The sequence below is a fragment of the Polyodon spathula genome, chromosome 4, assembly GCF_017654505.1.
Source record: "Polyodon spathula isolate WHYD16114869_AA chromosome 4, ASM1765450v1, whole genome shotgun sequence".
Classification (NCBI taxonomy): Eukaryota; Metazoa; Chordata; class Actinopteri; order Acipenseriformes; family Polyodontidae; genus Polyodon; species Polyodon spathula.
Window position 1 is genome coordinate 18369326 of NC_054537.1, and position 19208 is coordinate 18388533.

Sequence of the window (19208 nt, forward strand, 5' to 3'; positions counted from 1 at the left end):
GCTGAATAAATGGACTACAAAAGATTAAATGTTTGAGCCATTCCTTAAACTCATTCAAACCCATTCAGTGAGAGCGCTTCATTAAAATTTGCTTTGTTAAAAGTAATTCTTGATTTACAAAAGTTCCAAACCTTTCTCCACCATGTACATCTCCACACTGTACTAAGTATTACCCTTAGTACAGTTTGCACTTAGTAAGGTAAACGGTACTGTTCAGTTCAGTTTTACTGCAATAATTGCTTTTCTTTATAAATAACTTCTAAGTGTGGAAGTCCTTATGTGCAACTAATATTTTGGGTGTCACATGTAACCCTACAGGCAGTATACAAACCCAATCACCCGACTCAGCTGTGCTGAAACATTTAATGTTCATTGGATACCACTTGTAACGGAACTTTACAGAATCACAGGAAGTTATCAGTTAAAGACTTTATGTATCGATTATGAAGACAACAGATCAAAGGGTAAGGTCTATCATCCCAAAACTGCTTTGCTAGTTGATCAATTGGACTTCCCTTAACTTCCTGCAATTTGCAATTTTAGAGAGCCAGGGGCATCGTATTTAGATTAGGGATGGCACCTACTCCTCGCAGTCAATCAAATATACTGGCTTAAATTTCTGTTAAGAAAACTTCCCGTTAAGAAAACTTCCCCTCATAAAAGTGGTTTGAACCGAGGTATTGTGTAGCAAAAACCTATTTTACCACATGAATCAATTAACACATGTATGAAAACTGCCTAGAATACATAAAACAAGCAAGTCTTGGTGGAAAATTAATCTATTAAAAGATTTACAATTCTCAACTTGCAAATGTAATTTGTATATAAAAGACTATTCCACTATATTGTACGAGCCAGTTTTATTAAGAAGAAGAAACTTGATAACGGGACTCAACCCTTGAACTGTACATTGGGGTTCAGAGGCAAGTTCTATATCAGCTGGGTTACTGACGCTCAAACAGCAAACTATTATAGTATTATACACTAACACCACTGCACTACTGGGGCTGATGTGCGTACAGGGTTGACATTCCCCTTTCAATTGAGGTCAATGATTTTCATTCGCAAACAGTTCAATGAAAAGCGGACAGATTTAGGACATTTTCTGTAGTATAGCGGTTTAAACAAAATGCTGTATGGTTACCCTCATTTACAACATTTGAGTTTAAAGAAAACACAAACTGGCATTATGAATAGTTTGCATTGAAAAACTGGTATTCAAAAAGTATTGGTTGATCCTATTTTTTTTTTTTTTTTAATAGGATGTTTGTTTTAAGTTTTTTTTTTTTATTTATACACAGTTGGTTCAGAAGCTGCGTTATTAAGTTACAATGTGTTATTCTGTCTGTGGTTAACTTACAGCTTTGTAAAATAATATAAGCAAAATTACACAAAATCCTACGGTTTGGCCTTAACTAATGGCCTTTGAATCTTTAAGAAATGTATGAAACTAAAGGACACTTTGTGAGTGCTCTGAGCAGGGTTGAAAACTGGTACCGATGCTTTAATAAGTAATTCAATAAACAAAAATGGTCAACAATACCATATCAAGATTTAATGAACTAACCCTATCAAAACAACCACAAGGCTTTGGTACGACAGTAACCCTGCTCTTCAAGAAAAACAATACCCACCCAATGTGCCGTTCATAAATTTAGAAACAATATATTGCATTAATCCTTATTTTAAATGATTTTATACCTTTAGCTTGCAGAAAAACACTCCTTGTTGAGCTTTTTTTTTATTGTTTAAAGTATTTATGTAATGCGGTTTCAGAAACAATAAAGATATAGAACATAAGATAGTCATTAATTTTCTACTTTATTAGCTGACTATTGAGAACAGATATTAAATGTTTCCAGGTGTTAAAAATGAGAATCAAAACAAACTTTTGGAACCCTATGAAGCGAACTAAAACAGATGCTATCAGATGGCCCTGAAAAACAGCCCACACAGCAGCTGCCTGCCTTTATGAAGCTTTTTTTTTCTAAAGGAGGGAGAGGTAGACAAAGACAAATCTTAGAAAAGTCTCCTTAAGGAAACTACTTATGGAAGAACAGCAAAAGCATTTTACCTTGACCTCATCGGCTCTTCTGAACCTCTTGAGTTGTCTCAGTCGCATATATTCAGATTTTACCCGTTTCCTCCAACACACCGGCCCTTTCTCACATTTCTTTCCAGTCAGGCCCATGATTATTCTGCAAAAAACAAAACAAACGGGATTGTATGAAAAAAAATACAACATAAAGACACCATTACCTTGCCTGCAAGTGACATAGGAACCTGCAGCAGTTTGTTTTACAATTCCATCTACAGTATTCACTAATTTATTTTTAAATGCATGTGCCTATTACAGTACATTGTTTTCTCTAAGTATGAACATAATGAGCTTGGGGGTTTTATGAACAAACTCTAAAAGCACCCTGGTAAAATGCAGAGGGAATACTGTAGCTGTTACAAACATGACATAACATGATATGGCCAGACAAAGTCAAGATGTGTCCTTTCTGTACAGCAGAAACCTCAAAAAAAGTCACATGGCAGTCACATTAGGTCAGAGCTCAATGTCAAGCTATGTGGCGTGTAGTGTTTCTTAACCTTGCAAATATGAAGATGACAGTTTTACCTCACAGGGATTCATTATTATGAAGCATAACTAAAACTACTGTAATGTATGTAGAGCATGTGCACAACTGAAACAGGAAGTGTTAAACACTGGCCTTTTGGTGCATACAGCAGTGCATATAGTACTTATGTCGGGTTGCTCAGACTACAGCACGGTGGTTTTTATTTTGTATTAGTTACCACTTTCATATTGAATATTTTAGGTTTAACATACATAGTGCTAGTACATTCACATTCTAGATAAGTACTACCCATCTAACCCCAATGAAACAATGTTACAAATGTGGGCTGCTCTGATGCAGTAAAACACACATTCCCTTTGAAGCCAGCCTCATTGACGCCCACATTTTGGTATTTTCAGAAGGCAACATGTTTTATAGATCATATCAATATGCTGAATCATTCCTTAAACAGAAGTAGCATGGAAAATTTGCATCTCATGACATCATAGGACTGGGCCAGTTTGCCACCCATGTCATAGATTGACTAGGTTTAAAAAAGGAAACACAAGATTTGCTCAGGTTTTCAATATTAAAAGAGAAAAGTTTTTCCACAGGAACACGTATGTTCTGTACAGAGCAGAGTTCAAGTACTCATAACAAAACAGCAGTACTCAAGCACTTCACATTATACCAGAGTACTCTAAAAATGTAACTTGTCTGAAAATAAGTTAAATCCTTTTCAAAACTATGCACCTCCTTCACGTGAGCAAATATAACAAAGGGGTTTGGCAATTTACCTCCAAGTACTTTTTCTAATTGGTGCAACAGAAACATTGACACTGGGGCAGGTTTTATCCTCGGTCGATCTGGTGCTTCAGTGGTACACTGTGTGGGTGTGGTATGGTAGCCAGTCCATGCGGCAAGAGAGTTAATGACCAGCGTTTTTTCTGATGTTTGTTCTATTTTTTTTAATAAAATGGCATCTCTAAACAAAGGAACATTTTTTATACATTGCTCTGTACTTGGATTTTGGACTGAACAGACTGGAATGTTGAAATGTTGGAAGTTGTTGTTTTGTTGTATTTTTCAGAATCCGCCAACAAACAAGAACGGCTCGTTATATATAAACATAGGTTTCTATAAAGCAGACATAGCTTGAACTTACAATTGAATTTTTTTAATTTTTTTCCACATTGACTTGGATTTTGTACCAAGCACACTGAAATATTAAAGGCTTTTTGTAAAAGTGGAAATCAGCGAAAATATTGACAGTGTGTTCAAACAGACTTCTTGTCAGTGGGCTTTGCATTCCCCAGTCTTCCCCAATATTAGGCGAATGGCTTTTTTCACTTGAAAATGTTCCGTATAAGAATTTGGACCAAACTGGCATTTATTTTTAAACAATTTTGTTTGTATATTGGAAATAACTACACTAAAGTAACAGGACCTCTGAAACACACTGCCAATAGGCACAATATATTTTTGCTGAAATTCATATAAATGAAATTATGATAGCAGGGATGAAAATATTACTCTTATTGCAGAGCAATTTTACCCATTCCAGGTTTTTTTGTGGCTTGATTAGCCACAGTTTAGATAACAAGCTCACGAGTGTCTTATTAAACTTATAGTAAAACCAGAAATGGATCAAACCGCTATGCAATGAATCTTCATTCCATCCCTGTGATGGAGATGTATGAATAGCATCAATGTGTTTCCATAGTACAAGGTTTCTGCATTCACTTTAAAATAGGTATGACATCACTTTCTCAAGGTTCATGCAGACATGGGTATTCCTGACTTTGTGGATAAATCACATACACAGTGACAGATGGGGTTCAATCAAGCATGTACTGCAGCCTTTAGGCTCCGTGTGATGGCAGCTTGTCTGCCTATGCAAACAGGGCAGCAGCATTGTGGCTTTGTGCCCAACCCCAACAGGTACAACTAGCTCCCACAAATAAGAAAAACAAACAAATTCACATGCCATTTTCCATAATGTATTTTGACAGAAAAAACAGATCTATTTTTAAATCAGTAGAAGTTTTTTTAAACTAACCAACCATCCACCAAGCTAAGGTACTGTATCCAGAAGTAAAAATCTGTCCACAGTTCAATAAAGAAAAGGAAAAAACATTTTGCTGCTGACCTTCAACAACAATAGGAATTGTTCGAACCTGCTCCCTACATTTTGGCAAGCACAGTTAGAATTTTACCATTGTATTTCAGTATCGACTGGCAAATAACACCAGAAGATACATGAGGTGACAAATGGATAGCTTTTGATTCCCAAATCAATTTTAAACAATTTAAATTTTACTGTAACTTGTTCAGTTGTTTGTAGGAGTTTGTATGAAATGGCTATGCATCACATGTATTTTGCTGCTGCAACTTCTGGTCCAAAGGATCACCTTTGTAAATGAGAATACATGATCTCAAAAATAAAATCCAGATTAAATTTAAAATAAACAAACATACTGGAGATAACCTCACAAGATCACACGTGACACATGGATATTAGTCGTTTGTATTCGCCAAAATCAAGACGGTTAAAATTTTACTGGTCACGTGTAGGACTCCTCAGGACGCCTTTGTTTGACAGTTCATGTCAAATGGTTAGTCTCTCAGCAACGCAAAGTATATCACTCGCAGTATTGGCACCCTATTTTAGTATTATATAATATATGATTATTTTTTATATATATATTATATATATATATATATATATATATATATATACACACACACACACACACACACCGTAATTCAAGGTGAAAAAAAAAAAGAGGGCAAACACTTAGTAAACTTTAACCACTTTAGTAAAACAATTTAAAAAACAAAAAGGATTTAATTTGAAGTACCATCATTTGTTCATGAACAAAGTATTGGCACCCCTGCTTTAGTATTTCACATGTCCTGCTTTAGCTTTTAATACAGCTTTCAGACATTTATGATCACTCTTAACCAGTATGTTACATCTTGTTGGTGAAATCAGAGCCCATTCTATCTTGCATATTTCCTTCAGCTCAAACTTAGCTGAGCTTAGCTAAAGCTTTTTCAGATCAGTCCAAAGCATTTATTTTGGATTGAGATCTGGCAATTAGGTTCTGGACTGGCCTTCATTTCTTAATTTTCTTCAGCTCCAGAGATGACATAGCCGTATGCTTTGGGTCGTTGTCGTGTTGGAAGATAAACTGTCTGCCAATCAGCCTACAAGCAGTTGGTATTATTGTAATTTGTAGAATGTTTTGATACATGGTTGCATTCATGTGATCTTCAAATCACATGAATGTCTCCAGTCCCCAAATTACTTAAACATATCATGATCTTTAAAAGTGGCTTGCAGCAAGAACTACAAGCATATAACTCTTCAGTGTTCAGGTGCTTTGTACAGTTCTTTCATGCACCAATATGCCCGATGCTTCTAAATCTTTCCTTAAGTCCTTGGCTGTTAAATTTTTTTTTTGAGCTGCTCTGAAAATTCTCCTGCAAACTGCAAGGTTGGATTTGTCCTATGGTACTTGACTATTGCTCTGATTGTGGATTTTGATACCCCATATGTCTGATACTGTTCTGTACCCATTTCCTTTGTTGTAGTTTGCTAGGAATGCCCTTCTCAAATGCAAGTCCAATTCTTTTGTCTTGACCAACAGATGTTGCTTAACTTTCGCTATTGACTTTATAATGCAGCTTAATTACTGTGTACTAGTTTTCAATCCATGAATATATTTACTTTGTTCTATAAAATTTTTACAGACTTAACTTTTGACAGATGCCAATACTTATAAACCAGACATTCTAACTATAATAATTAATACAGGTTAAGTTGAAGATTATAAAGATCATTTTAGCATACCTGACCACTATAGTACAGTAGAAAAGACACACAGTTTTCATCATTCCAACCACTTGATTGTAATTCTCACTATTCCTTAATACACAAAGATATTTCTTATAAAAAGTTATAGCCATATCATTTAGTTTGCCAAATCACACCACCTGTGAACGTGTGGGTGACAGACAAGTCAGTGGGTCACAAATTAAAAGTAGTAAAAACATAATTCACATTTGTTCGTCTCATTAAAATTCAGGCTTTGTAGTATTCCAATCTTATTCTAAAAATGCTGGCATCTCCCACTTACATTCGTGAACTCTCAATTCCAGAGCAAACAATAGATGCAAAAGACATACACATTAAAAGGGTACATAATGACCTTTTTATTTTATTGTGTTACATATTCCCAGGTGTTGCTACATTTTGACCATTTGTTCCTGCATGAACCTCTCAGAACTATATTTACCATCATCCTCTTGCTTACTAGTAAATCCATCTCAGTTACATATATGAGCAGGAGAATAATGGGAAATGTAGCATGTGGTACATGGAAAGCCATCTTGAGGCAGGGAAAGCAATTTAAAAGTTTAAAAAAAAGTGATCAAAATGTAAAAATATTTAAATGAAAACTAAAACAATACACGCACCTTATGTAAAACAGTTGTAACACAATAAAATAAAAAGGTCCTTATGTACCCTTTAAATTTATTTATTATGTATTGTATTTCTAAAAAAGTTCTTGTATCGAGGTACAACTATAAAACACATTAGGGGTATCTGTTTCCTAAATCATTTCTTCTGAAGGTGGCCAAGAATTGAATGGAGCAAAAAACTACAATATTATTGTACATTAAAACTGTCGACTTCTGGGTACAGAAACGGGGACCTCAAGTACTGCAAACCCATGCAGGGTTTGACATTAAATATGGTCCCACAGCCGGTAGGGTGATCATTCAGGCTAAATTTATCTGTCGCCAGGGGCCCAACCAAACTGACACCTCTATAACTTTTGATCTGTTGACCGAAATCAAGCTGAAAATGTTTTTTTTTTTTTGTATGGAAAACCCCCAAGCATGGAGTTTTGCGAAAATTGGAGATGCTGGTCCCAGTTTGGTAATTTGTCACAGAATGGCCCATTACATTAAACAAAATGAAACAAACAAAATGGATGTTTAAACTCACACAGAGCAATGCAGGCTTACTATTATTATTTTGTTTAAAGACCGTTAACACTAGAACAGGCATCGGCAGTCATTATGACGGTTACATTTTAAACAACCTCAACACTAAAATAAAAGAAGCCATCGGATACAACTCAAAAGTTTTATTCAAGCACATCATATAAAACACATGCATAGCCGAAATACTGTATTTAAATGAACAATTAAACATAAAAGGGTTTACTTTCTAACTTACCATATATAAAGCACTACTTCAAAAAATGAAAAAGTATAATAAACAGGTATATGTACATACAAAACTGTAAAAAACGCAATTCTTTTTTTTTTTTAAAACATAAAAAGAAAATCTCAATTCCCATTATGTAACGTGAATGCGCTTTCAAGGAAACACACTTCAAAGTAGCACAATCCATACAGATATTACGCTTTTCAACTTTTCATGTGCATTTATCACATACTGCTCTTTCACATTGGGCACAGATATCAGAAGTTTTATTTGTATTGCTTTTAGGTACCTGGCATATGTTTTACCTTGCGTGTGTCACTGGGTGCAACACTGAATCCAGGTTGAGCTGCTTTTGCCTGCTGCTATGCAGTTTTCTGATCGAAATGTTTCTGCCAAATCTCTGTGGCTAGTTCCAAGATGAAATCTCTCCTACTGATATTTTCTCTGGTACATTCTTTGTACAAAACGTAGGAATTGATGGCTGCCAGGTCCAGTACATATATAAAATACAGCAACTGGCCACCGGCAAGAACTGGCTTTCACCAAAATGTCCACTTTGTACTTTGTGTCACTGTAGAAATCCACAGTCTCCGTTTTTTTCTTGTCAACTTTCCAGATGTCACTAATGTATGAAGGGTGCTGAGAATAATTACATTCTTTCTCGACTTGCACTTGTAAACAGTTAACATAGCAGTCACTGTGTTTCAAAAATTGTACTGGAGTACAGCAGGGGTTGCAAGTTTTGCGCAGATAGCGGAAGCTCTCTTGCTTTATTCACTGTTCCAGCCTTCAACTAATTTTGCCAATCATTTTGTATCCTATGTGGCTCTGCTACAGTACAGCGTTTAATGTGGTGTAGCATTCGCATATCAATCAATAAATGAAAAAGCACAGAGAGTGCTATCGATGTTGTGTTTTACGTACGACATGGGACCTGAGGTTTCAGCCATGACATTTTGAGCAGCCCCCTCTTCACACAGCATCAACACCAGGATTTATAAATTCCCAAATAGTGCCATCCTTCCCAGTCTCCTGAATGCCTGTTCGTGCTGCGGGTGAAGTGGCTGGCATGGCTGGCACGCCCGCAGCTGCTATAGGAGATGATACAGGCAAAGCGGCTAGCACTGCAGAGGTAAGCGATAACAGGCTTGCATATTAAAAAAATAGAATATTGTAGGTTATATTCAAAATAAAAACTTGTATTGTAAAAGGCAGTCTAAATGACTGCTTTGACAGTCCTAGGTGGGCTTGATTATAATTTCCTTATTTTTCGCAACCCTGCCTTCCAAACGCTGTCGGGGTATTTAACACATGTATTTAGGAAAAGTCATAAAACGGACAACCGCATAACCTTCAGACACAAAGTAATTTAAATTTGAAAACCTCAAACTGTCAAAATGACTGCCATGGCGGTTCTAGTGTTAAAACACATTTAACCCCCTGCCATTGCATGCTTTCAGACCGACGGTCGGTATTATTTTTTTGGTCTTAATAATAATAATAATAATAATAATAATAATAATAATAATACATGTTAAAGAATAATTCCTATAAACTTCGGTGTTATTCTCTTAAATGGTTTAAAACACTGCTAGTTTCACAATTTGTCTGTTGTGTCACCATGCAGTGTAACAAATACTATACACCAAAACTGTTCATAAGCTAACAATTTTCACGATTTATATATACACAGAAGCCCTCTTTAGAATTACAGCCTTATTATGCATAGTTGGGTGTAGGCCTATATTCCTTATATTATTATTGCCCTTACCTGGTTTTTCATAATGCATTTTCAATTAAACAAAAAACGGGCCATTTAAAAATTGGTTCTTAAACAGCAAGTCAGTGAGTGTCCAGTAGTTACAAATCTTAACGAATAACCTGACCAACATTTGAATGCACTTAGTTCTTTATACACAGATTCGAGTACAGACCATATAACTTGTCCAAGAAAAACACAGAAATTATAAATTTGCAATGGGTTATGAGATAAGTAGAGATGTTGTAGATTTGCAAATTCATACAAGCTCTGCTCACAGCGTGCTTAAATAGCAGAAAAGATCAGATCACTCCTTTAACTAAGTGGACAAGACTGGAGCTTTTAACCCTGTACCTCCCTGTTTATAGATCTCAACTATAAACAAATGCATAATTACATACTAAAATAATAAGTACCAAGCACCGCCTCAGCTACGTCAATTGAAATTAGTGCATAAATGAACAGATTGGTGTATAATAACTCCCAGTAGATATGAAGTCACCATGTAGAACAAACTGTTAAAAAAAAAAAAAAAACACACCTTTAATTGGTGGTAGAATTCTCATTTTTCCAATTAATCTGGTAGAGACCATCATATAATATTAGCATTTGCTTGTTTTTGATGCCACAATCTAAAAACCAAGTTTATTGCTAGTTTCACAGACCCAGATTAGCATTAATCTTGGACCACTTTACCTAGGGTAACATTAGGTAACCCAATATTAGTGCTAGGGATGCGTTTTTGGTCAATTTTTATGAACATTTAAAGTCTTTGCAATGTCAGTGTTTAAATCATATCTACATACAAACACACACTATATTACATTCTGATACCGACAGCCCTGGTTAGTATTTTCTAAGCAAATAAACCCTAAATAAGCAAATAACATTTTAAAATCGCAAAGACTTAACTACATAGTATTATTATTCTTTTTTAAACACATACACATCAAAGTATATATTGAAATGTTTGTTTATGGTTGTAATTAAAGTTTCTAGTGAAGTTATAACTATATACATATCGAACACAATTTCGGATAGTATAATGTTTTTAGAATAGGTGTGTTTCTTAAAGGTTCATTTAACAACAACAAAACAAGAAAAAAAACAGCACAAGCGCCAGCTGTGCTTACAATTGAAAAAAAGTGTACTTTTCACTCTGGAAAAGGTAATTACCATGGATAAAATAGCACAATAATTTGGAATTTTAAAGAGCACTGTGACTGATATTAAAAAGGCTGCATCAGATTTAAAAGTTTGTGGTCTTTGGCAGTAGCGGTGGGATTTTTTGAAATCTATTGTTCTTGAGATGAGTACTTGAGCATTACAGTTTCCGAGTACTCAAATCAACATAGTCTCCTCTACATACTGTACTGGTGTACATAAATCTCCCAAACATTGCCACAAGTCCTATTGTAAATGCAAAAAGAACAATCAAGTAATATATTAAGTAATTAATATAATGTTTACCTTCTTGTGCAGTTAAATTGTATATGGTCAGGTATTACTAAATAACATAAAGTATTCAAATTCACGTATCCACACAACTTTACATTCAATTGTAAAAAGAGATGCCTGGCCTACCTGTCTGAACTGTGCCTCAGAGGTCCTTTACTTTAGTGCAGTAGTTCCAATATACAAATAAAAATAGTACTAAACAAACAGCCGTTTACTCCAAAAGCTTACAGAGCAATTTCAAGTGAAAAAAGCCTTCCACCTATTGTAAGATTGGGAACAGCTGCAGCATGATTTTCTTTAAGTTTTTCTAGCCTCTCTGTTAGTGTTTTAAGGGTCGGCACAGTATTGGGATAATCTTACATTGATTTCAAAACTGCTGCATTCAAGACTCGCATGCACTGTCCTCAGGGGATAACGTGATCACGTCCTGTTCAGCCAAATCTATAGAAAATGTTGTTATGGATGTTTGCTTTTTATTGCCATCAGTAACTCCATCCACAATAATTCTCAATGTTTTCATGGTGGTAGGGCAATTTTGTTTGGCATAATTATTTACATACCACAGTTTTCTCGTCCAGTTCCTCAAAACACTTCCAAAACCTTGCTTCCTTTGTTTAGAGATGCCATTTTAAATATAGAACAGACTCAGAAAAAAACACTTGTCACAAATGTTATTACCCCACCGTGGAATTGACACCATACCATGTCTACTACAGGTATAAACACACACAGTGCACCAATGAAGCGCCAGATCGACCGACAATAAAACCCGCCCCAGTGTCAATCTTTCCAATTAGAAAAACTACTTGAGGGCAAATGCCAAACCCCTTCCTTTTTATAATAGCCGCCCTTACTGTGGCACTAGAAGAGTCTCATATGCAACGGACTACTGATGATAAATTACTAAAATTAATGCAGAAATATGCGTTTGGTGACATTTGTCATGTGACCGGTTAAATGTCTAGCATATTATTTAATATTTTACCACTTCTTTAGAGTTTATATGTTTAAATTTCCATCCCTAATTAGTGTTAATCAGGGTCTGTGGAACCATACATTATTGTACCACAATTAGGTTGTACAAGCCCTCTACGGCTGTAAATACAAAACTAGAAATTATAAATACAGACAGTTTCATCACAATTAAATAAGTGGTTTTCTATGTAAAACTGTAAAATGGCATACTGTACATACCGGCACCTTCACTATACCCCCGTTGGGGATTATGCATAGATAATCATACGACCATCTGCTAACAGGTTTTAAAATTGGTCAAGGCCACAGGAAAAAAAAAAAAAAACATCAATCATCCTAGGTATCAACAAATGCAATTTTATTCAGTTCTCTAAAAAGACTGGAAGTCCCCAGGTTATCCACAGAGCAGGTACAAAATGGGGGATGAAAACTGCCATCTTCTCCACACCACGCAGTGTGCATCTAGCTAAGAAAAACAGAAAGTACCTCACTCAGTACACAACCACTCCTTGGCCTCTTTTTGAAGAACTAACACAGAACCACTGTCTGTAATTTTGGGGTTGGGTATTGTTTGAAACAAAACACTCAGAATGAGGCCGATACAAGGAGAACTTGTTAAATCACTGAATCACTGCTGTGCTTGCACTTGCAAAGAGTATCCACGCAAAATCTGCATGGTGCCTCTTACACCATTATGATCTTTCTACTTAAGCCACAAATCTTTAACAGTGTTTCCCCAAGTCTTTATTTCATTATCCTTCAGGATCTCTGCAACTATTTCCAGATCAGCAGGTGGACACCAGTAAAAATAGGAAAGGGGTAACGTTATTTAAATAAAACAGTCCCACCAAAAGAGCACCCTTATCTAAATAAATAAAGAAAGAAAGAAATAGAGTGCCACTGAAAAGTAATATTTTATTCCCCAATGAGGGTGTGTGACAAAACTGAAAGGAAACTTCATAAAGATAGCCTTACCCTCAAAGGCTGGTGAAATGGCAGCTTTAGGGTTAGTAAGAACACGGTTCATTTTTCATTACAGTTTCTGACATAATGACAATGATCAAGATAACCAAAATAAGTAATTTTATACAAAACAGCCCCAACACCTCAGTTAGAATAAACGTTCAGAATTTAGCTCAATGGCTGCCTGTTGAAATAGTAGACAGAACTTACTGTTTCAATTTAGATGGGTTGTTTAGGAATACAAATAAAAGGTGAAGATTATTTTAATTATTCCATACAGAATCACCTGGCAATCTTTCTGAATTCGGAGGTAGGCAGTCAGACTCGCGTTTAAGCAACTGATTTTATGTCATTTGTTTAAAAAATAATTAGACACGATATGACAGTATATAAGTCACGTCTCCACTGGAACCTATTAGAAGCAGCTATACTTACAATTTCTCTGTTGATTGTAGATCACTGAAAACGGTGTATTTTGAAGGTCTGATTTTCTAAAGATGCTGTATTTCTATTAAATAAACTAAGAAATGTCAGGTCAAAGCCCTATTTCGAAATCGTTGTTAACGTGTTTCAATGTGTTCGTTAAAGTTCTTAATAACTTAGTTTTATTTAGTTTGTCATTTTAAAAAGATTCCATTAACAAAAAAAATGTAATCGATTTAAACTTCTTATCGGTGTTACCCTAGTTATATTGTACAGTGCTAGCGTGCAGTTTGTACATATATATATATATATATATATATATATATATATATATAATATATATATATATATATATACATACACACACACACACACACACATACATACACACACACACACTCCATAACATTATTGTTTCTTTTGATCTGAAACAAAGTACTGGAATAACAAATTGTAAATGCAAAACCTATCCACATAACACTAAACTGATGAAGCAAGCGAGTCAAAATATGACAACTTAAGTTACACAGTATTGTAGTTTTTATTATAACCCAGCCCACTTGACAGATACCTTAACTTAAGGTCAGTCAAGACAGATACGGTTGATAAAATAATGTGTTTATATTAATAATATAACAGATACAATTTAATTTCACCAGAAGGTAAGTGGGCTGTCAAGCCAAACCACGATCGTTTAGTTTCGTTAGAGAGGTTAATTAACACTGAAAAATGTCATTTTTTTGTGTGATAATATAATTTCCCAGGAGTCTGATTTTTTTTAGGTACATACAAAAACACTATCTGTTTCTTTTCTAGAATATATATTATATGCAATATATATATATACATATAATGCTATTATATTTATATATCAGATATATAGATATATATATTAATATATATATAAATTAGATTTTGAACAAAAGTTGAAACAGTGCCGTTCAAGAATGTGAAAAGGACAATCCTTTACCCTTTTCCTACCTGTCAACCCGACTGGTCCGTTCTCATGCACTGGTTCAAACTGGGAGCGATCAGGAACTGAACCTCCCGCTGTCTGATTTGCAGATGATCTGGGAATGGGGTGGGGGGAAGCATTCACCCTCCGCGCTTCTGTGAATACCGGCTAATTGCTCTGTCTCTCTCACGCACAAAAAGACGCTTTCTTCTCGTCCGACTTTTTTCTTTCTTTTTTGAGGCTATATATTTTCTTACTGTTCCTCGACTTGTGTGTTAATTTACCGGGACTCTTTATTTCATATTTATTCCCTTTGTCTCACTGTTTCCGCTTCGGGAACCCTGTCCCCTTTTCTCTCTATATCCGTTTCTCACTCTGAGAGAATCGAGACTCCACGAGCGCCAAACACAGCTGCCAATCGTTGGTGCCGACACTCGCCTCGCGCAGTATTGCGGGATCCGACAGGCCGGTGTCCTGTCCAACCAGAGGCCGCTCCGAGAGGGGGGCCTCAAACTGGGAACATGTGGACAAGTTCTTTGTTCTCCTCGGCTGGGCTGTTATTTTGTGTAGCTCTTCTAATAGACAGGCTAAATTGGTATTATAAATTATTTAAAATGTAATGATTCCGTTGTAACGTGTACGTTTCTGGGGATGTTTTCAAGAAAATGCTGCTACATTGCGGTTGTGAAATACCACACACATTTGTAATTTGTGGTCAGTATCGATGTTGGTCAACTTACTATATATCTGAGAAAAAAAATTATGTTTTTTTTTTTTATTTCACAGGACCATTTTGAGCGAACAGTTAACGTCTTGAATCGCATGCACTAGTAGTCAGCAATACTGTGCTTCTTCTAACAGAAAACAAGTTGCATGAGAAAGAGAAGCATAATAAAAACTTTGAAGTGCAGAAGTTTAGGCGAGTGATGCAGAAATGTATGACGCCGCTAACTACTGACACATGGTCCCTGTCTTTCCATTGCTACATTTGAACGTCATTATACAGTATTGTGTGTCGGACTCGCGCTACCGCTAAGGATAATAGCCTTACTTAAGCAGATTTTAATTATCGCAGCTGATTACAATACACATTCGTTTTATTTGAATTATAATGAATAAAGTAACTTAATTATTATATATATATTGTAAAATAAATTATATATATATATATATATATATATAATCTAATATATATATTATATATATCTATATATATATATATAGCCAACGAAAGTTATTGGCAGTGAAACTACAATTACATTAACAACACCTTAATCAATTAGGCTGGTGATCTGCTTTAAAACGAGATTGCCTAGTAGTAATCGCATTCTCTTTCAAAATAAGAGCATATGTGCACAGCCGTGAATAAAAGTAATAGCAATAACCAATTGTGAAAAACCAAAAAGCTTAAGTATGTCTGAACCTTATAGGAAAACAGTGCTTATTAAATCTAGACGTATCAACACAAGTTTAATAATGTTTTTCATACATAATAATATATTATATATATACATGTATATTATTTCTATCAATATATATTATAGATATATATATATATATATGTATCACTTTTTTAAGGGACATCGTTTTGTTGTAATAACCATGTGGGTGTGAAGGAAGAGGAATAAGCTTCCTGTATGATACAACTTATTGGCTGAAGCTTTGAAAGAAAAAAAAGAACATTGTGTACTACAAACTAATTATACAGCACGACTGAAAGGTACGTGGTACTACACGAGTCAGCGGTGTCACATTTAAAAACACCAACACAGATGCTGAACAGAATAGGATTACTCAATTGAATTCATGAGAACACCATTTATTTGAAAATAATCTTTTACGACTACAACATTGATGTTGTCATCTTTGCTCTTCTTTGATTTACTGTTGTTACACAATAGGGGTGAATTAACCAACACATATATTTCTTATTATTCAGTTTTATGGATTTTTAAATATTTAAATGATTATTTTTTGTTTTGTTTTTTATAACACTAAAGCAACCGAGTGGTCCCCATTTAAAAAAAAAACAAATAAAAATAAAAACATTTTACTCCATTTTAAACATTTGTATTCATGAAATCTACAAAACTTGATATTAAATCATCCTACTCATTTTTCGTTAGTCCTATATGAGATTACACGCAAAGGAGTTCTATATATTTTTGGAAGTAAAAAACACACCTACCTAGAAGGACCAAGGGGTCTCATTGAGGATGGCTTCTAAGGGGTCTAACTGCACCACACGTTTTAGAAGAGTTGAAAAACATCTAGTGATTCAGACATTTCCGCTCACGGTTCTGACTGGCAATGGGAATAAGACAACTAACACATGCATTCAGTGCAAGAAAACTATCTGAATGTGGTTAATGTGCATCAAAGGAGTTGAAACCCTTCAGATGCAAAAATTGCATGTGTGAAGGAAGAGCCATACTGTGCCGTCCAGTGCTGCCAAGTCTCACCAGGAAAAAAAAAACCGGCACTTTCTTTTAAAACAAGCCCAATCCATATCAGAGGGAGGGGAGTGGGGGTGTATTCAAATTCCCCTTTTTTATAGCAGTTCTAGTGTTGTTGTTGTTGTTGTTGTTTGTTTTTTTTCTTAGTTGAACTGGTGTGGGGATAGGATTCTAAAATTCTAATGAATATACATTGACACCAGTCAATCACGCAACCCGCGACTTTTAAATCAAACAAGCCCAATTGGCATTCTTGGGGTTCACATTGATTTGGTAAACATCCACATGATTTAAAATAATTCGTTGTCAGACAAATGTCAGACAATTATACTATCAGAAATAGGTATACATAAACAAGGAAGTTTTGAGACCGAGGGTGCAAACAGTGAGTGTCTTACCATGGACCCGCGGCAGGGGAATGTAGCCAATAAAAAGAATACCTTACCAAATCTTTTTCTTTTCCGTTTACACTTTTCTTCCATTGTGAAGAGAAGCTGCATTAAGCTACTATTAAGAGAGCATCTGTAAGCATGCGTGACTGTCCCTTTAATTTGTATTTCCCAGCATGCTGCAGTGATCTTATTTAGAACTGTCTGCGTGAATATCATTTGAAAAAGCTAATATGATGCTTGTTAGTGTTTTAATATCACATTAACCTATACAGTACTGTATAAGTTGATAAGCCAATATGGTGTATAATCAGGTTTTAGATACATAAAAATATTACTTACCACAACAGGAACTTCAAAACCTATCAGGGGTTATATATACCAATTTATAGAGAGGTGGAAAGGACCGGTCCGATAGTAGTGGGTTCTGCAATTGATATTTCTCCGTCAGTTAACTTAAGTCTCTTGGTTTGTTTCCCCCTTCCTTCCCACTACGCAATTTGACTGGTCTTTTGCTTACCTTAAGAAGTGTTTTTATCCAAAGTACTTCATGTTCAGAGTACAAGCGTTTATTGGAGGATCAGCGCAACTGTTTGTATTTCCCTACATTATTGCAATATTACACTTAAAAGCCATTCTAACCAGGCAGGTTGGACATTTGCAAAGGTCAGTTTCACTTTGTGGAGTACACTGAACTTCAAGTTTAAACCAATAATATTACTACAGAATAGTGTTTAGCTGGGATTTGCACGCAGCTAGTTCCACCCTTGGATAAAGGGAAACGTTAGGTTACTCACGTAATCCTGGTTCCCTGAAAGAAAAGACAACCCACAACGACATTATGAATGGGATATGCCTGCCCATTGGTATCTCTATATCATGGCTGCCGGTGGGCCCCTTCCTGGAATGACACACTCGGTACTGTCCACTGAGGGATTAAAACCGTCATACTGAGGAAGCCATTTCCCTTTTTCCATCGAACCGGTGAGGGTGACTGATGCGACCTCACGGTTGGTGGTCATCTTGTCTTTCAGGGAACCAGGGTTACATGAGTAACCTAACGTTCCCTTTCAATTAAAAGATGACCACCAACAATGTTATGAATGGGATAATTGCATCCTTCGAAAACGGGGGTGGGTGGAAGGACTCCGATTCCACAGACTGATTAATGCGGAAGGCTGTGATCACCTTGGGGAGGAAAGTAGGGTTTGTACACAGTGACACCCTGCTACCATCTTCCCTAATACGCATGCAGGAGCTGTGCACCGACAGTGCCTGCAGCTCACTGACCCGCTTAGCGGAGGTGAGAGCCAAGAGGAAGGATGTCTTCATAGACAGATACTTCAACTCTATGGAGTGTATGGACTCCAACGGGGCCTTCGTGACTTGTGAGAGCTTCCAATACAATATCAAGGCTCCAGTCGGGTAGAGCAGTCCCCCTGGGAGGATGTGGTTGCCACACGCCCTCCACCTCCACTCCTCAACAAGATAAAATGGCTGCATTGAAAAACTGTTGAACTGCAACAAAAGAAAGAAAAAAACTTGCGGTATGAACTTCAAAAACATTTTCTTTTATTTATTGATGTTATTTAGTTATGTATCAGCTATATTTAAACAAAGTACTGTAATTTAAAGCCAGAAATATTTGTGACCAAAATATTTGGCCCATCACATTCAAAACCTATTTTGCTTCAGAAATGTTGACGACCTGTTGCACAGGTAGTAGTATATTACTTTATTATATATACATAAGATATTCGTGCCAAAAATGTTTACTTTTTCATATTGAAAAAATGCATAATAAAAGGCTTGCAAATATTTATGGTTTAACAGCATATACAGTCCTACTTATACCCAACCTTGTCTCACTTATTATTCAAACTGACTCATATATTAAATAAATACTGCAGACTTAGCTAATAGTGGAAAATTAAAGGCCCCATTGGGAAGACTTGCACTTATTCAGACCTAACTTGCACTTATTCTGAGCTCTGCCCCTCTTCTTAAGCACAGCTGGACTC

General features: G+C 35.8%; 1 protein-coding gene across 5 annotated transcripts in view; it reads right to left on the reverse strand.

The window, feature by feature from the left end:
• LOC121314254 (histone-lysine N-methyltransferase EZH2) overlaps window positions 1–14727 on the reverse strand; it is a 32330-nt gene extending 17603 nt beyond the window's left edge. For 4 of the 5 annotated variants that reach the window (XM_041247309.1, XM_041247308.1, XM_041247307.1 and 1 more), the window contains exons 1-2: window positions 14369–14727; window positions 2075–2198 (exon numbers count right to left, since the gene is read on the reverse strand). In XM_041247309.1, coding sequence (XP_041103243.1) covers window positions 2075–2191 — 117 coding nt within the window. In that variant the 5' untranslated portion in view covers window positions 2192–2198; window positions 14369–14727. Of the gene's footprint in view, window positions 1–2074; window positions 2199–14357 lie in introns of all 5 variants that reach the window. The other variant, XM_041247306.1, reaches the window with a different exon arrangement.
• Between the last annotated feature and the right edge of the window lie 4481 nt (window positions 14728–19208).